This window comes from Coregonus clupeaformis, chromosome 25 (assembly GCF_020615455.1).
Source record: "Coregonus clupeaformis isolate EN_2021a chromosome 25, ASM2061545v1, whole genome shotgun sequence".
Classification (NCBI taxonomy): Eukaryota; Metazoa; Chordata; class Actinopteri; order Salmoniformes; family Salmonidae; genus Coregonus; species Coregonus clupeaformis.
Window position 1 is genome coordinate 7,825,929 of NC_059216.1, and position 18,537 is coordinate 7,844,465.

At 41.3% G+C, this 18,537-nt stretch overlaps 3 protein-coding genes across 5 annotated transcripts in view; 1 reads left to right on the forward strand and 2 right to left on the reverse strand.

The window, feature by feature from the left end:
- Positions 1 to 1,425: 1,425 nt before the first annotated feature.
- Positions 1,426 to 3,776, reverse strand: LOC121539289 (NPC intracellular cholesterol transporter 2). The gene is made up of 5 exons (XM_041847663.2): positions 3,669 to 3,776; positions 3,034 to 3,133; positions 2,700 to 2,807; positions 2,445 to 2,617; positions 1,426 to 2,227 (listed from the first exon to the last, which is right to left on the reverse strand). The coding sequence occupies exons 2-5, from the start codon at positions 3,116 to 3,118 to the stop codon at positions 2,141 to 2,143; spliced, it is 453 nt and encodes a 150-aa protein (XP_041703597.1). The 5' UTR covers positions 3,119 to 3,133; positions 3,669 to 3,776; the 3' UTR covers positions 1,426 to 2,140.
- Positions 3,777 to 3,886: 110 nt separating this feature from the next.
- Positions 3,887 to 5,716, forward strand: LOC121539288 (iron-sulfur cluster assembly 2 homolog, mitochondrial). Its single transcript, XM_041847662.2, has 4 exons — positions 3,887 to 3,999; positions 4,378 to 4,552; positions 4,780 to 4,895; positions 5,111 to 5,716. The coding sequence occupies exons 1-4, from the start codon at positions 3,932 to 3,934 to the stop codon at positions 5,283 to 5,285; spliced, it is 534 nt and encodes a 177-aa protein (XP_041703596.1). The 5' UTR covers positions 3,887 to 3,931; the 3' UTR covers positions 5,286 to 5,716.
- A 545-nt stretch (positions 5,717 to 6,261) lies between these two features.
- LOC121539287 (echinoderm microtubule-associated protein-like 5) overlaps positions 6,262 to 18,537 on the reverse strand; it is a 60,861-nt gene continuing 48,585 nt past the window's right edge. Inside the window, exons 21-44 of one of the 3 annotated variants that reach the window (XM_045207488.1) lie at positions 18,270 to 18,411; positions 17,987 to 18,139; positions 17,214 to 17,345; positions 15,684 to 15,772; positions 15,190 to 15,366; positions 14,862 to 15,063; positions 14,559 to 14,685; positions 14,164 to 14,178; positions 13,686 to 13,694; positions 13,393 to 13,471; positions 12,900 to 13,029; positions 12,621 to 12,719; positions 12,147 to 12,167; positions 11,404 to 11,577; positions 11,065 to 11,273; positions 10,508 to 10,665; positions 10,221 to 10,335; positions 9,931 to 10,119; positions 9,569 to 9,741; positions 9,270 to 9,432; positions 9,035 to 9,138; positions 8,373 to 8,526; positions 7,729 to 7,829; positions 6,262 to 7,532 (exon numbers count right to left, since the gene is read on the reverse strand). In XM_045207488.1, coding sequence (XP_045063423.1) covers positions 7,496 to 7,532; positions 7,729 to 7,829; positions 8,373 to 8,526; positions 9,035 to 9,138; positions 9,270 to 9,432; positions 9,569 to 9,741; positions 9,931 to 10,119; positions 10,221 to 10,335; positions 10,508 to 10,665; positions 11,065 to 11,273; positions 11,404 to 11,577; positions 12,147 to 12,167; positions 12,621 to 12,719; positions 12,900 to 13,029; positions 13,393 to 13,471; positions 13,686 to 13,694; positions 14,164 to 14,178; positions 14,559 to 14,685; positions 14,862 to 15,063; positions 15,190 to 15,366; positions 15,684 to 15,772; positions 17,214 to 17,345; positions 17,987 to 18,139; positions 18,270 to 18,411 — 2,952 coding nt within the window. In that variant the 3' untranslated portion in view covers positions 6,262 to 7,495. Of the gene's footprint in view, positions 7,533 to 7,728; positions 7,830 to 8,372; positions 8,527 to 9,034; positions 9,139 to 9,269; positions 9,433 to 9,568; positions 9,742 to 9,930; positions 10,120 to 10,220; positions 10,336 to 10,507; positions 10,666 to 11,064; positions 11,274 to 11,403; positions 11,578 to 12,146; positions 12,168 to 12,620; positions 12,720 to 12,899; positions 13,030 to 13,392; positions 13,472 to 13,685; positions 13,695 to 14,163; positions 14,179 to 14,558; positions 14,686 to 14,861; positions 15,064 to 15,189; positions 15,367 to 15,683; positions 15,773 to 17,213; positions 17,346 to 17,986; positions 18,140 to 18,269; positions 18,412 to 18,537 lie in introns of those variants that run through there. The other 2 variants (XM_045207489.1, XM_045207490.1) reach the window with 2 other exon arrangements.

Genomic DNA, 18,537 nt, shown 5'->3' on the forward strand with positions numbered 1-18,537 from the left:
AATTGTATTTGTCACATGCGCCGAATACAACAGGTGTAGTAGACCTTACCCTGAAATGCTTACTTACAAGCCCTTAACCAACAATGCAGTTCAAGAAATATAAAATATTTACTAAATAAACAAAAGTTTAAAAAATCAAATCAAAAACGAACACAATAAAATTACTTAACAATAACGAGGCTATATACAGGGGGTACCGGTACCGAGTCAATGTGCGGGGGTACCGGTTAGTCGAGGTAATTTTTAAAGTGATTATGCATAGATAATAAACAGCGAGTAGCAGCAGTGTAAAAACGAAGGGGGGGTCAATGTAAATAGCCCGGGTGGCCATTTGATTAATTGTTCAGCAGTCTTATGGCTTGGGGGTAGAAGCTGTTAAGGAGCCTTTTGGTCCTAGACTTGGCGCTCTGGGACGCTTGCCGTGCGGTAGCAGAGAGAACAGTCTATGACTTGGGTGACTGGAGTCTTTGACAATTTTTTGGGCCTTCCTCTGACACCGCCTAGTATATAGGTCCTGGATGTCAGGAAGCTTGGCCCCAGTGATGTACTGGGCCGTACGCACTACCCTCTGTAGCGCCTTACTGTCAGATGCCGAGCAGTTACCATACAAGGCGGTGATGCAACCGGTCAGGATGCTCTCGATGGTGCAGCTGTATAACTTTTTGAGGATCTGGGGACCCATGCCAAATCTTTTCAGTCTCCTGAGGGGGAAAGGGTGTTGTCGTGCCCTCTTCACAACTGTCTTGGTGTGTTTGGACCATGGTAGTTTGTTGATGTGGACACCAAGGAACTTGAAACTCTCGACCCTACAGCCCCGTCAATGAGAATGGGGGCGTGCTCGATCCTCTTCTTCAAAATGTGGAAAAAGTCAAAAGGGGTGTGAATACTTTCTGAAAGCACTGTATACACACAATCATATGCTGCTGCTTCTGTGCTTAATTTTTACTCTTATCCTGATGCCTAGCCACTTTACCCTTCCTTAATGTAAATATCTACTTCAAATATCTCACCCCTGCACATTGATCTGATACTCCCTGTATACATCTTAATTCTGGTGTATTTTATTCCTAGTGTTACTATTTAACTCTGCATCGCCGGGAAGGGCTCGTAAGCAAGCATTTCACAGTAAAGTCTACACCCATTGTAGTCGGTGCATGTGACAAATAAAATGTTCCTTTGGAAAACATTTTTAAAGAACAGTTTCACCATATTAAAAACGAGAGTTCAGTTCACATAACAGGGTTGACCTTAAAATGAGAAACAGACATTTCATGTGATTAGATGAAACACATGAAATAAATAATAATCTTCAGAAATGACTGTCAAAGTAACAAAATAGCAAGGGCTTTACAATGATGGTGAAAATGTTGGGGTTAAGATCTTCCTATAAGTCACAGAGGATGCACAGAGGGACATGACAAATGCTGAATTGTCACTTTAGCAAGTCTTTATTCATATTTAAAAAAAAGATTTATTGAATTTTCCATTTAGTTTATTTTAAAAGAGCACTTCATTTAATATAACAGGCTTTCACAAATCAATATTGGTGCACAATTTCCACTAAAAATATATTAAGGGATGCAAAAGGTAGGCAGGTAGCCTAGTGGTTAGAGAGTTGGGCCAGTAACCAAAAGGTCGCTAGTTTGAATCCCTTAGCCGACAAGGTGAAAAAGCTGCCGATGTGCCCTTAAGCAAGGCACTTAAATCTTAATAGCTCCAGGATCACTGTTGATAATGGCTGACCCTGGTCGTGACCCCACTCTCCAAGGGTCTCGGGGAGTTCAGATATGCAAAAAACACATTTTCAATTCACACATAGGTATAATATACACGTGTCTGGAATAGGAAAAATATAAGCACCCACAGTTATTAGGTACTAATTTGGTGGAACAACCCACTTATGCAGTTATGAGTAAACAGTCGGCCACAACATCCCAAAATGCCTGCATGGGAAGTTACGTTTTAAAACAACTGAAAAGCTACGGTATACATTTAAAACCTACAGAATCAATACTTAAAATCAGAATTCTTAAATTATAGAATAATGCATCAAATGTGTATGTAGGCTAATCTCAGTTTAAGCAGGTCACATTAGAATCCCTTTTTAAAAATTCCCTTCAGGTGGTACTGCAGACAAATCTCAGTTTACGATCTGGACTGGGAACTTTATGCAGAACAAGTCTTTGCCAGTGTCATCTCTCAGCTCCCATTCAACAACCAGCTTGATCTAGAAATGAAGACACATTGAGATTTTGTCCTGTATAGGGGACATTGTACCAACAATGTACACAAATGTTTCCCTTTTTATCTGTTGTGGTCAAGACATGTGAGGCTACCCTTTTATACTTTAAGGTCACATTGAGGAAATGAAAAGTGGAACAGCTTGTTTTCAGCATTCTCAAGAGCATTAAAAAGGTGTGCTCAATTATTTCATGCATACTTACACAGGGGTACTCAGACTTCACTGGAAGCTGAGTCACATAGTGATAGCTCTGTGCCTTCTGAATGGGGCACTCAATCCCAGACTTGCAACCGTCTTCAATGGGGATGGGGAATGGGATGGGAACCCCAGCGATTAAACCGTGGACAATTGCTTTACTCGTCTGGCTCTCAACCGCTAAAACAAGAGGCACAGGAGGGATTAACAAAAACGCCTCATTTACTTTGAATTAACAAAAATCTGTTGATGATATACTTACCACTGTTGAATGTCACATTGACAGCATAGGCCTGTCCTTTATGGAGCTCACATGGTTGTTTAGGACAAGGGTGGATATCAACAAACACCACTTTACCAACATCAGAGCCTGGAGAGAACAGAAGACAGATTCCATTGTCACTCATTCTAGTAAGGAAACCAAGCCAAAGATTCACACCTTGTAACATCTGTAATTTTGGTACCCCACCCTTGTGGTAAATGAATAGAGCATTGCAACTAATAGGTCATACATCCTCACCTGACAAGATATGACCAAACCCGTCAATAAATTAAGTATTTTTCATCAAAATGACAACACCTCAATCAAAACTTACCACAATCGACAAATTTCACAGGTTCCGCGCAGGTGAGAGCAATCGCGGCGAATAGAACAATGATGAAAGCAGCGTGAATATCCATAGCTGCAATCTGGCCCTGAAAGAGGTTAGAGAAAGATTCTTACAGATGCCGTCTCAACAAGCAAATTCAGTCAACAAAAGTATTCTCAGTTCATTCAATCATATGACTCGTGTGACTAACGTTAGTACTAGACGTCTATTTAGTTCGCTAACTCCTCCCAGGAAAAACAGCCCGGATTAGTACATTGTGTAGTCCAGAGGGGTATACTACAAAACAGGATTAATCAGTTAACCAATGTACTTTGATAAACAACCAGAAAGAACGATTCATTTTCTGGTCCATTAAGAAAGCAACGGTTAGATATGCGTTCTTGGTTGTTGAGTAAATTAGACCGTGCCCATTTGTATGCTCATCTTCCTAAAAAATAAAGTTATTTCAGAATATTCGGACAAAATTAGAATATTAACTCATTGATCTTGCTTTGTTGGGATGTCAACAGTAACAAATAGACATTCACTAGCTAACTACCTTTCCATCTTCGTTTGGTGAATATACAGCTATTATTTACTGAAAAATATATATTAGGCGAACAAAACTTTTAGATACAGACCTCTCTTGTATGGTTCAGGCGCAGGCACACAGACACTCCTTACTTCCTTGTCACGAAAAAATGACGTGTATTTACAGTGGTGGAATTTTCAAGATCCACTGACTGGCGTTGAAAGTAACGAATCTGATATTTTATATATTGCATGAGTAGGCGATTCTTATGACGTTATGAGACAGACGATTTTCCTAACCAATCGTTTTGCGTCTCTTGATCTGACGCCGCAGTTTCCATTGGGGGCGGGCTTTTCTAGGTTGTTATGGAAGATGTCATTCTTAATACGACGAGGAGCAATGTTGAGCGCTACAAAGACAATATCATGGACCGTTGCTAGGTATACAATGGGTATTTGAATATAAACGAATTGTTTAAGAAGGCATATAAACAACTTAATTCAATCGACAAGAACACTGTCTTTATATTGCAAAGAAGAACAGCGTAGCTAGCTAACTATTAGCATTACATTGTCTATCGCTGTGGGGTCAAGCTTAGTTTACATCAGCTAGTTACATAGACGTTTGATTGCTGTTAAAAAAAACATTTATGTCCTATTATCTAATCAGACAAATACCTTGGACTTAGTCAACACTGTATGTATATTGCTCTAACGTTAGTTACAATTGGGTCTAGCCAGCTGCCATGATCTGCTGAGCCTTTACATGACCCCTTCCCTCCACCTTGAGCCTCTTTGGTGTTCTGTTTTTTCTTACAGGGCCTCATTTCCCCTTCTCACCAATGTGGGCCAACCAATATGGCTGAGATGTCCCCAAAGGTCCCAACCCCTCTACACAAGTCTCTCATGCTTGAGCAGCACATCAGCCCAGGAGAAACCAGCAGAGTCCAGTCCAGTTGAAGAGAAAGTATATCTCAGTGCATCATGTGTTAAGGTTAGGGCAGTTATTCACACAAAAAATCATATACTGTACTCTATAAACAGTATAATTTAACTTCTTATTTAAATCCATCCCCATATGTGTGGGCTGTAAAGCTCTAGTGTCTTTCTCTGAGCACTCACTTCCTCTTTCATCAACACTGGTGGATGATCAAGGGATACATGGACACTCCACATGTCAAGGACTGACCTAATTACCCTTTTCTCTATCTGTGTCTTCAGAGGCTAAGAGAGATCATGGATAAGGGAGAGTACCTGAGAATACAGGTGGAAGGGGGAGGCTGCTCTGGGTTCCAGTACAGGTTTATCATTGGCAGTACTAGGAACGAGGAGGACAGGTAATTGTCATTGATGTATCAGTCGCTCTGTTATCATTCAAGAATAACTCATTGTTGATGAACTGAATGAATGGCATGCAGCAGTAACACAATTATGTGTAGTAACACAATCATTGTTATCTGATCATATCTGTTTGTTATCTGTTTGTCCTCAATCCCTTCCAACACATTTTTGTTCAATTCTAAACTCTCTCTCTTCCTCCTCTCTCTCTCAGGGTGTTTGAGCAGGGAGGGGTAGGGGTCATTGTGGACCAAGATAGCCTGGAGTTTGTGAAAGGCTCTACACTGGACTATACTCAGGAGCTGATTCGCTCCTCCTTCCAGATGCTGAAAAACCCCCAGGCAGACCATGGCTGCTCCTGCGGAACCTCCTTCTCAGTCAAGTTATGAGACTCTGGGTCTGAGACTTGCAGCTCTCAACCCCTCAATGATAGGCATTTCATTTGAAATTATATATTCAGAAACCATGTGTTCACAGGTGCATAAATTATTCCACAATTCACAGACGATCCTCGTAACAACACTGCAACTAACAACATTGAAAGAATGGTATAGCCTATCTTTAGGGAAAGTATGCTTGGTTACAAATTTAACAAAAGTGGATGAGAATCAGAGACGTGCTTGGATGTATTTACAAATAGATGGATTGGTTTTCAGTGTTCAGTTTCACTACGATATTAAAAACGATGTTATATTGATTAATTATATATTTATACTGAATGAAGATTATGTTTTGGAATAGTTTGAATGTAAAAGAGTGTATCCCATAAAGAATGTAGGTCATGTCTATGAATAAAAGTGTCAAAATGACATCAAATGTATTTGTCTTGGAATCAAATTAATACAGTTCAAAATGTTTGAACTGGTCTTAGATTAAGTACTTACACAAGTAAATTAACCTTAGAAACTCAACACTGGTATTTAGGTCATGATGTATTTACCAAGTGAATTGGGAGCTTTCTGATTACATCATAATGATGAAAGAGCAGTTACTGTGGGAAGTGTGGCCAGTCACAGATAGGGCTATCAAACAGCAATTAGGTAACAACTATCAATAAGGCATTACCATTTCAAAATTGTTTTGGAACATCAAAATGTTAGTTCATGATTAGTGAATATCTCATTCTTAATAGGTGTGTCCAGTGTAGACAGGCTATCATCTCAACATAGTTTGATTATCAAGCTCATCAAACCCTCAAATGTACAGCTTAGATCACTGTCTGTATGCAAATAGGATTGATATAGGTTGTTGATTGAGTTAGTACCCCATGCCTGATAAAGAACTTGTGTTGTCAATCTTTTTTTTTTTAATTACAATTTGATTTAAGAAACATTTCACAAAAAATTTACAAAACAATATCTTTACAAATGATATTTACATTGATGTAATGTAAATCAAAATATGCAGTAAACACATTTAATCTATTTTTAACAGAATTATCATAAAACGAGGGAAAACATTTTGCACGTTTCATATTTTCAATTTACTCAGTTACATTCCAGTTGAGCAATATCATATCTGCTTACGAGAAACATAAACCTATATCCTTGTAAAAATAGCCACTCCCTTTTAAACATATATCAATATGTATGCTCTTAATAATGTTACGTCATAGCAGCACACTGAAAAGTGATCAAAAGGAGAAATGCAACAGTGCATTGAAACATTTTCAGCTTTTTTCCTTTGTTTTCTGAGGAATTTGGTTGGACAGGGAATCAGGGATTGTCTTTTGATAAGCCATGCACTCCCATTGCACACATACACAAAACCTCAAACAAGTATACACACACATATGTTATGGAGGGTTACTGCACAAGCTAAAAGATCACTACATTTGAATCAATATGGTCACACACTTCTGTGGTTTGAGGTTCAACCAGTGGACAACACAGTCACATACACAAACCGTCAGGGTAACACAGTGACCAGGTCGGGTGTACAGTGCATAGAATGCTTTGGCATGCTGACATCCAGAACATAACTGCAGATGTTACATTCATGAGGAAGGCCACAGGAGTTTAAATTATTTGTAAAAAATAATTAAGAAAACAAAAACTAGTATGTCAAAATAACAAAACATTGAAATTATATTAAACAAACATCAAACCACTCCAAACCTCATCAGTCACTCAAAAAGGAGATTAAGGCTAAGTTAGTTTGCTACAAGTTTTAAAAATTGCATTTTCATCAGTCACACTAACTCCTGCAAACTGGCAAAACTGCCATTTTGAACATTGACACAGAAACACTCATACTAAAAATAAATAATCACCACCGTCAACATCATGTGCAGATGATATGATAGGAAGTTTTACAACTGTGATGTGATGTTTTGGAGGGATATTTAGCAACGGTAGTGGTTCGATGTCTTCCACCTTGTGGAAGAACAATCAGGGCTTTTGCTGTAGTGTAGATGAGGCTCACGCTGATGCATGCACTGAGTGTTGAGGCAGTGAGTCATGTTTACTAGCTGTGTAGTTATCCCACAGTAGAGTGGAGCGGGTTCTTCTCTCTGAATAGCCATGCTGGGAAAAGCCCATGCAACCCCCTGGACTGGACACAGTGGTGGATGGATGATGTGTCACTCCAGGTGTGAATCTCAGTGAGGGGCATGGACACATCTCCAGACAAATAGGCTGCAGAGGACACAGAAAAGGGAGAGGAAAGACACTTATTAACAGTCAGCATTGTAACACTAAGCAATTTCATTCAATATTAAAATGTTTATTTAATTGTCAATTGCTACAATGAACTTAAAACACCACTAATGGTAATGTTGTAAATTGAGACAGTTTCAGAGGAATATTGTACTAATAGAAGCTGGAGTTATACCTTCTATCGTCCCCGCCAGCACTAATGACGAAGCGATCCCCACTTGTGAAGCGAATATTAGTCAAGTGGGCTGAGTGGCCCAGAAAGCGTTTGTGTTTGGCCTGCAGGGAACAGGAAGTGTGTTATTAAAATGGCTACCCCAAAATAACTGTAGCTGAGCATCATTTAGACAGAGAATAGATGCATAGGTTAGTTGGCACTGTAGTTACAGTATATCATCATGGTTAATCACATGCACACTAACATTACAGAGACACATGAATGGTACACATGAAACCACAAACATAAGCCTGAATCACATTAGTGAAAGTTCACCAATAAAATAAATATCTCCATTCATATTACTGTTGAATGCTACTATTTTAAGTCAAAGGGAATATGTAAGCTACTGTACAATATGGGAATATGTAGGCTACTGTACAATATGATACAATTCATGAGTTATCTTTAACATGCAATAGCAGTTATAAACAATTAACAGTATTTCATTTTTGTTAGTGACGTAAATAAATAGAGCTCACTATTCTATGGCAGAAATGTATGAATTTACAGTTATCTTGGATTGATGAGGTACAATTATCAAACATAATTCAATATTCACACAGAGACACAGATCAGCATCATAGAACACAGATTATACTTACAAACTTTTCTGGACATGGAAAGTCAAACAGCTTTACCATTCCAAAGTCATCGCCTGTAACGATGTTCAGGCCAGAGTGGGACACACAGGCACAAGTGACGTCGGCTTTGTCAGTGTTACGGGACCAGATCCCCACAACCTCATCTCCCAGGACACTTGCCAGACAGTGAGACATCACACGTTAGTTAGACAGGAAGTAACTCCAATGATCATGTGGTGCTTTGACTTGGTGTAACCCAGGGGTTCCCAAACTTTTTTGTGATCAGGCAATAATTGATGATGTTCTTTTCTCCCCAGTCTGATTTAGTGCCTGGTCTTGTCCACTCTGTTCTAATGAGTCCTGCGCGGCTTGTGGGCATTGTAGAGGGAAACATGCGTGTTCCTGAGAGTCGTAACTTTCCATGATGGGGTCATAACATTTTGTAGCTTAAACTGTTCAAAAGATAGAGCCACATTTGTAGGAAGAAAACAGAAACTGCTCTGTTTACTGACTAATTTCAGAGTTTCTCTTGCGACCCCATTTTCAAATCAGGCAACCCCACTTGGGGTCGTGACCCCTAGTTTGGGAAATGCTGGTGTAACCCCTGTGTCCCCAGTATTGATTTCATATGGCCCTGTCAGTAGTGTGATTACTATGGAGGCCCCAACATAAAACACGCTCACCTTGTCCATGTGGCCCAGGTTATCCTGTCTATGACTGACTGCTCTGTGACATGCTTTCCAGATGGCACCTCGTACACCAGCCGCTTGTAAGCACCAGTGGATATCTGTTGGAGTAATAGCAAATAATGCAGTCAAATAATACAATAAAACATGAATATTGTGAGTCTTGATTTCATATTGGAGAGTTAATATGTACTTACACAAACAATCATAGACACACAGATCTTGTGCCTACCTGAACATAGCAGCTGTCTGCAGAGAAGTCCATCTGCATGACAAAGCTGGGGATGTCCCTGCAGCAGTTAATGCGGTTGAGTTGTGGTCCAAGCGTCAGGTCGTAGAAGTCAACCGCACTCTCACTGGAGCCCACTGCCAAGTAGCGTGAATCTGGACTGAACCTGCAGAAGAAACATGTTCAGTTAAAATGTGTCCTCTGAAACGTATTACAACACAGAGAAGAACACTCAGTACACTTATGAGGGATGAGTTTCCCCCATAAAAGGCTCTGAGTGATTTTGAGAGGGATTCCCCCACCTGATATCTTGGATGGGGGAGCGGCGGTCCCTCTTCTTGCCCCAGATCTTGAGTGAGGTGACCAGTAGGATAATGAACTCTCCATTCTTCATGCCGATGGCCACCATGTCCCCCTCGGGGCTGTAGGCCACCGTACGAGCTGGGTGTCCCAGGTTCACCTTGTTTAGCATCTTCTGTTACCCCAAAAATGATTCAACATAGAGAAAGTCAACACAGAAGGTTCTTCTAGTGCCTCACATACAACACATCAGCAGAATCAAGTACAATACATCCATATGAAAGATTACATCAAATTAAGTTAGCTCTTTATAAACTGAGACTAGCTGGCTGGCTAACAAGTCATTGTAAAGGGGACTCATGACCTTCTCTGGGATGTCCCACAGCCTCACAGTGCCATCCTCTGCAGCAGAAAGGAACACGTCCCGTGTGGGATGGGTGCCGACGCCCCAAATCGGTCCATCCATGTGGCCGTTCACCAGGATGTTGCATGCTGCGTTCTTCTCCCCCACCTCAATGATCTCAGCATTCCGGGTTCCTACCAGAATTTTCCCCTAGAACAGCAACAAGGGAAATGTGGATGAGGAATACAGATATAGACTTGCATGGCTCGGTACCCTATTCTTCATACCCACTGGATGGTGGAATGGTCTACCTTTCCTCTGCATACGGAGCGCACACAGTCTATGATCTGTCCCGTCTCCAGGCGGAAGGCTCTACAGCGCTTCAGCTCCTGGTCCCATAGCTTCAGAGCACCTCCTTCCTTTGACCTGTAGGGGGCACCAAACACAACACTGTTGCTGTATACCGAAATCTGAGTTTCCATTAAAGTTTCATACTCAGTCCTAAATATGTTTATGTAAGAAAACTTTGATTAATTAATCACATGGCTAACAGCAGTGGTAGCTGGTACAGTGAGGAGAGGAGAGGAGCAGTACTCACGGTCTTTCCTTGCCTCCCGTAACGATGAGGCCATCTCTTAGTGTGGTGTACATGGTGAATACAGGCCCTGTGTGGGCTTTAGCCACTATTCTCACTAGAATGTGCTCCTTCCACACACACACATCCCCACTAATGGTACCTGTAAATGTCAAGTTATTCTGAAACAAAAAAAAAAAACCTGCACTAGTGACCTAAAAGAGCAGAGGAGCATTGCACAGACAATCAAGCAGTATAAGAATCAATTACATTGCATCGTTAACCCTATTCAATAGGCTTTCAATAGGCTTTATACATGTAATTACAACATATCTGTGTCATACTGCACACTGTTGTCATACCTTTGAAATGAATGGTAGGTTATACAAAAACAAGTTTTCAACATTAATTCAAGTTAACATTCTTAAGATAATAAATTAAATAAGTATAAGTATGTATTAACAATAAGCACAATGTCAAATAAATGCTAAGTATACATATTCCATAGGGAAACTGCAAATGCAGTAACTGTATTGTCCGATTGGGTATCATATGGCAATAACAGTGGGGAATGGACTTACAGCTCCAAATGCCACAGAGAGCATGGTCTGCATGCGGGCATCCTCTATGGAACTCATCACACCCTTCTTGCTCAGCAGAGCCCGGCCTGCCAGCGTCCAGAACTTCACATGCTTGATCCCCACAGAAACAAACTGGGTGTCCGAGTCCGGACGGAACTCTGCCACAAAGATCCGCTGAGTGTGACCCGACCGGCTGGCCACTTTGGCACCTTGTAAATAATGGTGCATTAATAGAAGCTCTGTAGGTGATCTATCTTCCTGTATTCATTGCAGCTGGGCACTAACAGGTGCACCATGATAAGGTGAATAGCCTGTACTGAGTTGGTGTGAGGTGTTTACCTTCTTGCCACTTCCAGATGGTGATGGTGTGTTCTGGGTCCAGACCCACAGAGAGCAGCAGCTTCCCAGTGGCACTGAAGCTGACCGAGCAGACGCCCCGGGAGTGGAAACAGCGCAGCACAGACAGCGTCTGCTTGTTCATGGCATCCCACACGTGGATGGAGGGCGACGTGGCTGAAGGAGGGAACAAGAGCAGTGTAGATTCAAGCTTCCTGTATGCTGGATGAAAAGAGGCCAGAAACTTTAGGCCCAAACTAAATCCACAAATGACGAAATCCAATGACTATGTGACTTTTTTAAATATGAGGTTTTATATTTGCCGGATCATATATATAAGTTATAATGGATATTGAATATCAATGGTACATTCATATAAAAAAACTTGTCTTGAATAGAGTACCAATGTAAGTGGGGGTCAAACAAGAGCTGCAGGGCTACAAGCAACTGAAGCGATCAAGCAAGTTTGTGTGAGGTGCACACCTGCCCTTCCCATCTAACCCACTAGGTCGCAGTCTATCAATATAACACACTGTGGATGTAGTAGAAGGTATCTGGAAAGCTGTCAATCAATATAATCTATGAAGAAGAGAAAGCTATTCTCAATCTACCATAAGAAACACATCATCAAGGATCCTTTCAAAATAATTATATTTTTCCACTAGTGCACCGAAACACACTCACTCAGAACAACATCCTCTGCTGTCTGGGACAAACCAAAACTATTGAAATGGCGAAGTTCTTACCTGACATATCACCAGTATCACCTGTATGGAAAAAAATGTAAAGATTAACTAAATAATATGAAGATCAATGGCACTAGTACAACTCTAAAACACTATTTTACGCAGTCCAAGTGTTAATAAGATTATTGTCAGAATACTGTATTGTAGTAGTTTTCCTCACGGTCTTAGAGCCAATAGGCACATGGGAATTGTACAAGGAGCTCCCACATGCAGCTTTTGATTGTCTCTTTAGAGACAAATAACAGCTGTTTACATGGCATATGTTTTTGGTAGGTTTCTGTGGATTGCGAGGCACACAGCAAGCATGCATGACAATTACTATTTTATTCAACTGTGTGGAGATTGCGATTATGCAGGTTAGCTGCTTCAGAGCACAGATAAGAGAGGGGGAGGGGCGTACATTAATCCCCCAGCAGAACACACAGTTACAGCACATAGGGAAGAAAACATGAGGTCAACCTCTCACAAACATACCTACTTGGCCAGTTGCCACCACGTTGGGGAATTTGGGGTGTTGATTGATAGTCAGGCACAGAATGTCATCACTATGTTCTATATAGAAGCTTTGGCAGGCTGCAAGGAAACACATACAAACAGACACACACAAATTGACATCCCTTGTAAGAACAGTAAAGGACAATCAATATATTTAGAATTTCTAAGAACAGCATTAAGACTCATTCAACAATACTGTAAAACCCTCTTCAGATGAACAGAACTCTGCTCATTCCTTCTCTACTCCCACCCGCCCACCTGTGGTTAGGTTGAGGACGATGCCGACAGAAGCTGTGTGGTAGATGATATCCGTCCCCTCATTCAGGTAGTGGACGTTGTTGCGGCAGTCATTGCCCCGGTAACCAAAAACCAGATCCAGCACCAGGTCCTGTGGAAGAGTTATGAAAGGGTCAGGATCGAAGTCATCTCTATGACAACCGAGGGAGATGAAACCAATGCATTTTTGAAGGTACAGCAGGAACATCAGGAGCATGTGCTTCCTCAAGATGTGATTCTGGTTAAATTAGGGTCCCTGAAGAGGATGTCTGGAGTGGACAAAGCAGAACACAGTTCTTGACTCTAAATGATTGCATTACCAAAACAATGACCAACCCATTTGCTGCATGACAAATACTAATGCAAAAATCTCATTTGATGAGATATGTGGGTTTATGTTGGTTGCATCGATAGCTAACATCCATAAAACATTTTTGGGATGTGTGTATTTGTCTGAAGCTAACACCAGTCTCACCTCGATTGGCCTCTTCTTCTTGCCCACATTGTTGGTCTGCAGCTTCTCAGGCTGTGGCAGCGCCCTGCTAACAGGAGGTCTGAAACAGACAGCTGGAATAAGAGGAGCTACTGTGTATGACCCCATCGACCCCTCAATCTTTCTCAAGTCAGAGATCCAAAATACAAGTCAAGACGTTTATGAATAATGTATTTGGAGAAGACATTTCTTGAGCTATAAGTGCTCAATAAGTGAAATGTGGGTCTGAAATATTCAATCAGAACTTAATATGGAACATAGGGGATGTGTCTTACCTTGACCCTCTTCCATGGCAGCAATAACAAAGAAAAAGGAAACATTAGAACAGGGGTTCTGACAGCACAGTGTTCACAGCTGCCCCACCGACACAGAAGCATAACACAACACTGACAATGCAGCCACTGAGAACATAAAATACACCACATTCAGCGCCATGGAGTATTCATAACAACCAGCATCTTTAGCATCTCTATGACAACCACTAACCGGCACCCACAGATGCTGCATGGGTTGTCAAACCATAGTGTGAAGCAGACATTCTTATTATTATAAACTCTTCCACAGAATTCACCAAACAGAAAAACATTTCCAAAACCCAAATAAATAAAGACCATAGTTTCTGTAAAATACCATATATTAACATGCTTTATCAATTGAGATTTGAGATATTGAGATATCTCAGGGTTTATATTGTGCCTAGCAAGAGGTACATTTCCCTAAAGTAATGGTGATGTCTTGTGTAAAGTCTCTTACCTGATTACCCCCTGCCTTCAAGTAGAATGAAAGAGAAGAGCAGGACAGACAGAGACAGATGGACAGCCATTGAAGAGAGAAGAAGAGAGAGGTGAGGTTATCCTCTAAGGGACAGTATGAATTCACGTAAAGGCAAAAAAAGAAATGTGATTGAGGAAATCTGGATTTACACAAATTGGGTTGGTGGACCCTTTGGTCTCACTTTGACATATTAGGAGCTTCCAATTGGATTTGCTTTCACTACACCTCATTTCAGTTTAAACTGATTGTCTTAAATATTTGGACTGTTCAAGATGTGTCCATCATGTGCCCAATAAAGAAAGCCTCAAATGAAAAAGAAATGAAAAAGAGATTTGAACCCTTGGGTGTCTCTCCACAGCGCTGTGGTCTGTTACCTCTCGTCCACAGATGGCTCCTTCAGCTGCAAGTGAGGTTTGACCCCAGTCATTGGTCGCACATTGGTGGATAAGGCCTTGATGGTGTAGTTGATCTCATTCTCCCTTGTCACATCACTGTCATAACCTAGCCAATGACAGAAAATATTAAGATACTAGATCAGAACACATGCTGCCTTTTTTACCATCTATAGGAGGCTAAATATAATCAAAATATTAGAGGGAGGCTATTCAATCAGTAGAAAGGGACTATATGATGACTTCAGACTGAGACCCAGGTTTGGTTTGGGGTATATTTCTCACCCCCATCATCCTCGCTCTCGATGTCCGACTCTTCACTGTCACAATGTCTGGCCTCCCGGTGCCCCTCGGCCTCATGGGTCCAGATCATGAGGCACGTGTCACCCCCACCAACCGTCACCAGGAGACCATCGTCATACGTCCACCGCACGTTAGTCACATGGGTGCTATGGGCCACATAGCGCTTGAACTTTGCATACTTTCCCTGTGGGAAGAAGTAGCATTAAGTTAAAATAACATTGTTTTAACATTAGCATTAACATAACAGTGTAAATGTAATACATTCTAGTAAGGGCAATGGGAAGATATTAATGCATAATAATAATCTTACCTTGACAGGATACCTGAATAGCTTGACGTATCCCAGATCATCCCCCGTTGCTAGCACGTTTCTGTTGTTGCTAAGGCAGGCAGTGGTCACCTCGGTAACCTCACTGACCACAGGCCAGATCCCCTCACAGGACGTCCCGAGCACACAGGTCCATGTGCTCCAGTCTATCTTCTCCACCTGAAAGAGGAGATGAGGGGTGGGAGGAGGACACCAGTGGTTCCTATGAGATTTGATACAGCACTAGCCTGACAGCATCTATGATATCTAACCCCTATCTAACTCCCCCACACACACACAACACAGTTAGAGGCCCTAAAAACACTATCCCATTTCCTTTGCCAGAATTAGAATGATGCTGGAGAAAAGTGGGCTGTGTTAATGCTTGAATGCCCTTCCCGTGACATCTCGGGGGAAAAAGTAGGCCAGCCCCACTATAACCACGACAACGCCATGGGGAATGGCAGGCAGCAGTGTATGTGCTGTGCTGTGCTTACCTCTGTAGCAGGAATGGTCTGCTTCTTTCCCCGTGGAGCTTCGAAAAATAACTGCTCTTTAGCACCAGTGTTCACTTGCAGTAGTTTTCCTGTGAATGAAAGAACACAGTTAAGACTGAATCCGAAATCAAATTAAACCCTTTTGTGCTTTATAGTAGGGTCGTTCCACGAAATGAGTTCCTTTTGCATTCCTTTGATATTTTAAGTAGAAATTGTGCACCAATATAACATTTTAGAAGCCTGTTATATTAAATGAATTGCCCACATGAAGAATTCAATCAATCAGATTTTGCATATGAATAAAGGCTTGCTAAAGTGCCAAAATTCAGCATTTTGACTTGTCCCTCCGACAACCCTGTGTCACTTCTTGGAAGATTTCAACCCACTTAATCCAAAAACGTATTCAAGTTTTCACCATCATTGTAAAGCCATCATTATTTAGTTGCTTTGCCAAAGTCATTTGTTAGGATTATTATTCATTACATGTGATTAGTAATTCATTTACGTCTGTCCCTCATTTTAAGATCAACCCTGTTACGTGAACTGAACTCTCATTTTGATATGGTGAAACTATTCCTTTTAAAAATAGTTTTTCAAAAGAAACATTGAACATCTAATAGTAAAATCATAATGTAAAAGCAGATGAGCTGGTTCTACTCTTTTTGGCCATTTTCTTCCCACTGGGCACAGACTATAGTTTTGATTTACATTTGGTTGAGTTGTCAACTAACGTGAATTCAACATGAGATCAAACAAAAATGTCACCATGTCATTGGATTTAGGTTAAAAGTTTGGTGAAAAAAAGACTAAATGTCCTTAAGTTTATGACTTTTCGCAAATCCAATCAGTTTTCTGCGTTGATTCAACATCATCACATAGATTTTTGGGGTTGAAATTACGCAGAAACAACCTTGATTCCAACAGTTTTTGCCCACTGGGTGGTGTTTTGTGCTGGAAAACTGAGCGGGTCGAGCATTACACATCAACCCTGTTACCTACAGATAGAAAGGCTAGAAATGTTTTAGCAATTACATTTTTTTGGTGAAGCTTGCATTCAATTGCCACTCCCTGTTGCACACAACAAGCTTCCATTCCTCCTCTCACGAGGGGATTTATAGCTGATTTAAGATTAAATCCTCAACTCTATTACGGTCAACCATTTGGCACTAGATAGGTACTTAATATAGTCATTTTTTTATGTAACCTCTTCAGGTGGAAAAACATGTTTTTTATGAGGTTGAACATGTGCGTTTTATTTCAGAAAGCTCAAATGAGGTGAAATCAAAAGTATTTACACTTCTCAAAGGCACTGAATCGGTGGACGACCCCAGTAGCATTATCATTCAGTTATGATACTTGGAATAACAAAAACAACTATTCCTTTACCTAGAGGTTTAAAATAGATTTCAACACATTGTGAATGAGCCAACAGTAAGAATAGCCTGAAATTCAATGGCATTGGTCCAGGTCAACTGTCAGCTGCAAAGGTCACTGCCACAATCAGTGTAGTTGTTAGACCAACATGTTTACCTCTCTTGTCCCAGTCCAGATGGGTGATGTAGTTGAGGGACCCCTTGCACACCCCCACCCTCTTGCTGCTCATCACATTATAGATGTCCACAAAGCTGTCACCCGACGCCACCGCCAGGTACTTCCCTGCACCTGTGTAAACACAGCAGCCATGTTTCAAAAGGTTTTCCTTATCTGTTTCACAAGTATGTTAGGCCTTCTGGTCAGCAGCCAAGATAACAACACAAATAAAATAAACTCTGACAACAAATAGTACTCCATATCTACAGTATGTATATGGTAGTCACAATTCTTTCTAACAATAAAACTACTATCTGCCAACACATTGAACAGTGTATAAGAGCGCAGACATCTATATTGTATAGAGAAGCAGTTAGAAGCACTGTCAGTGATGTGTTGGGAAACTCGATCCTTTGCATTGTAGATTAAGGTTAACTGGCCATGAGATAGAGAGTTTAGTTTCTAGCTCTCACTTTATCCTCCCCCACTACTCTCTTCCCACTCAGACAGACTGTGTCTCTCCCTGCCTGGCCTTGTTACATACATCAGTATATTTGGGTCAAGCCTTCAGCAATACCTCTTCTCCTCACAGCAGAGGGAAAATATGAATACCTGGCCATATCTCATATATCTGTTTTTTCTTTCTTTTTAAGACAAAGTAATTTTTTACACTTTGTCTTTCTTTCTTCAGGAAAGAATATGTGGAGGGAGTTTGTAGTAGGGATGGAGGGATGAAGGGAGGGAGGGAGGGAGGAGGGAGGACAGCGTCTGACCTGGTGAGAAGCGTATGTCTGAGATGATGTCCTTGCGGTGGTGGAAGGACACTAGGTCCTCCAGGGTGTCTGCGTTGACGATGAGGAAGCTGCCGTCATTCAGGCCCACTGCCAGGGCCTTGCCCTCAGGGGAGAAGCAGCAGCAGCGCCCCCCTATGGAGGAGGTCAGTTAGTACCTCAGAGAGCAATGCTCCTAATGACTATAAGAATGCACCACAGAAAGGAAGAAAGGAAGTGAATGAATGTAGCATAGACTTCTCTTTTTGAGCGTTGAGTGACTCACCTTTCTTGAGCTTGCGTACAGCCAGCATACAGTGGCTGGGGGACAGGTCCCATATGCGTAGGGTTTTGTCATCGCTGACAGTGGCACAGAGAGGGAGATGGGGATGAGTGGCCAGGCCCCATACCTCACCCTCCATGTGACCCTGTGGACCCATCAAATAGACAATACCATTCACTCAGTGCAGCTCAATTCAATCTAATCAAGGTACGACAGAGAGGGGTTAGGAACCACATTTTATAGGGTGAACCATCTTCTAACCCCTACATAA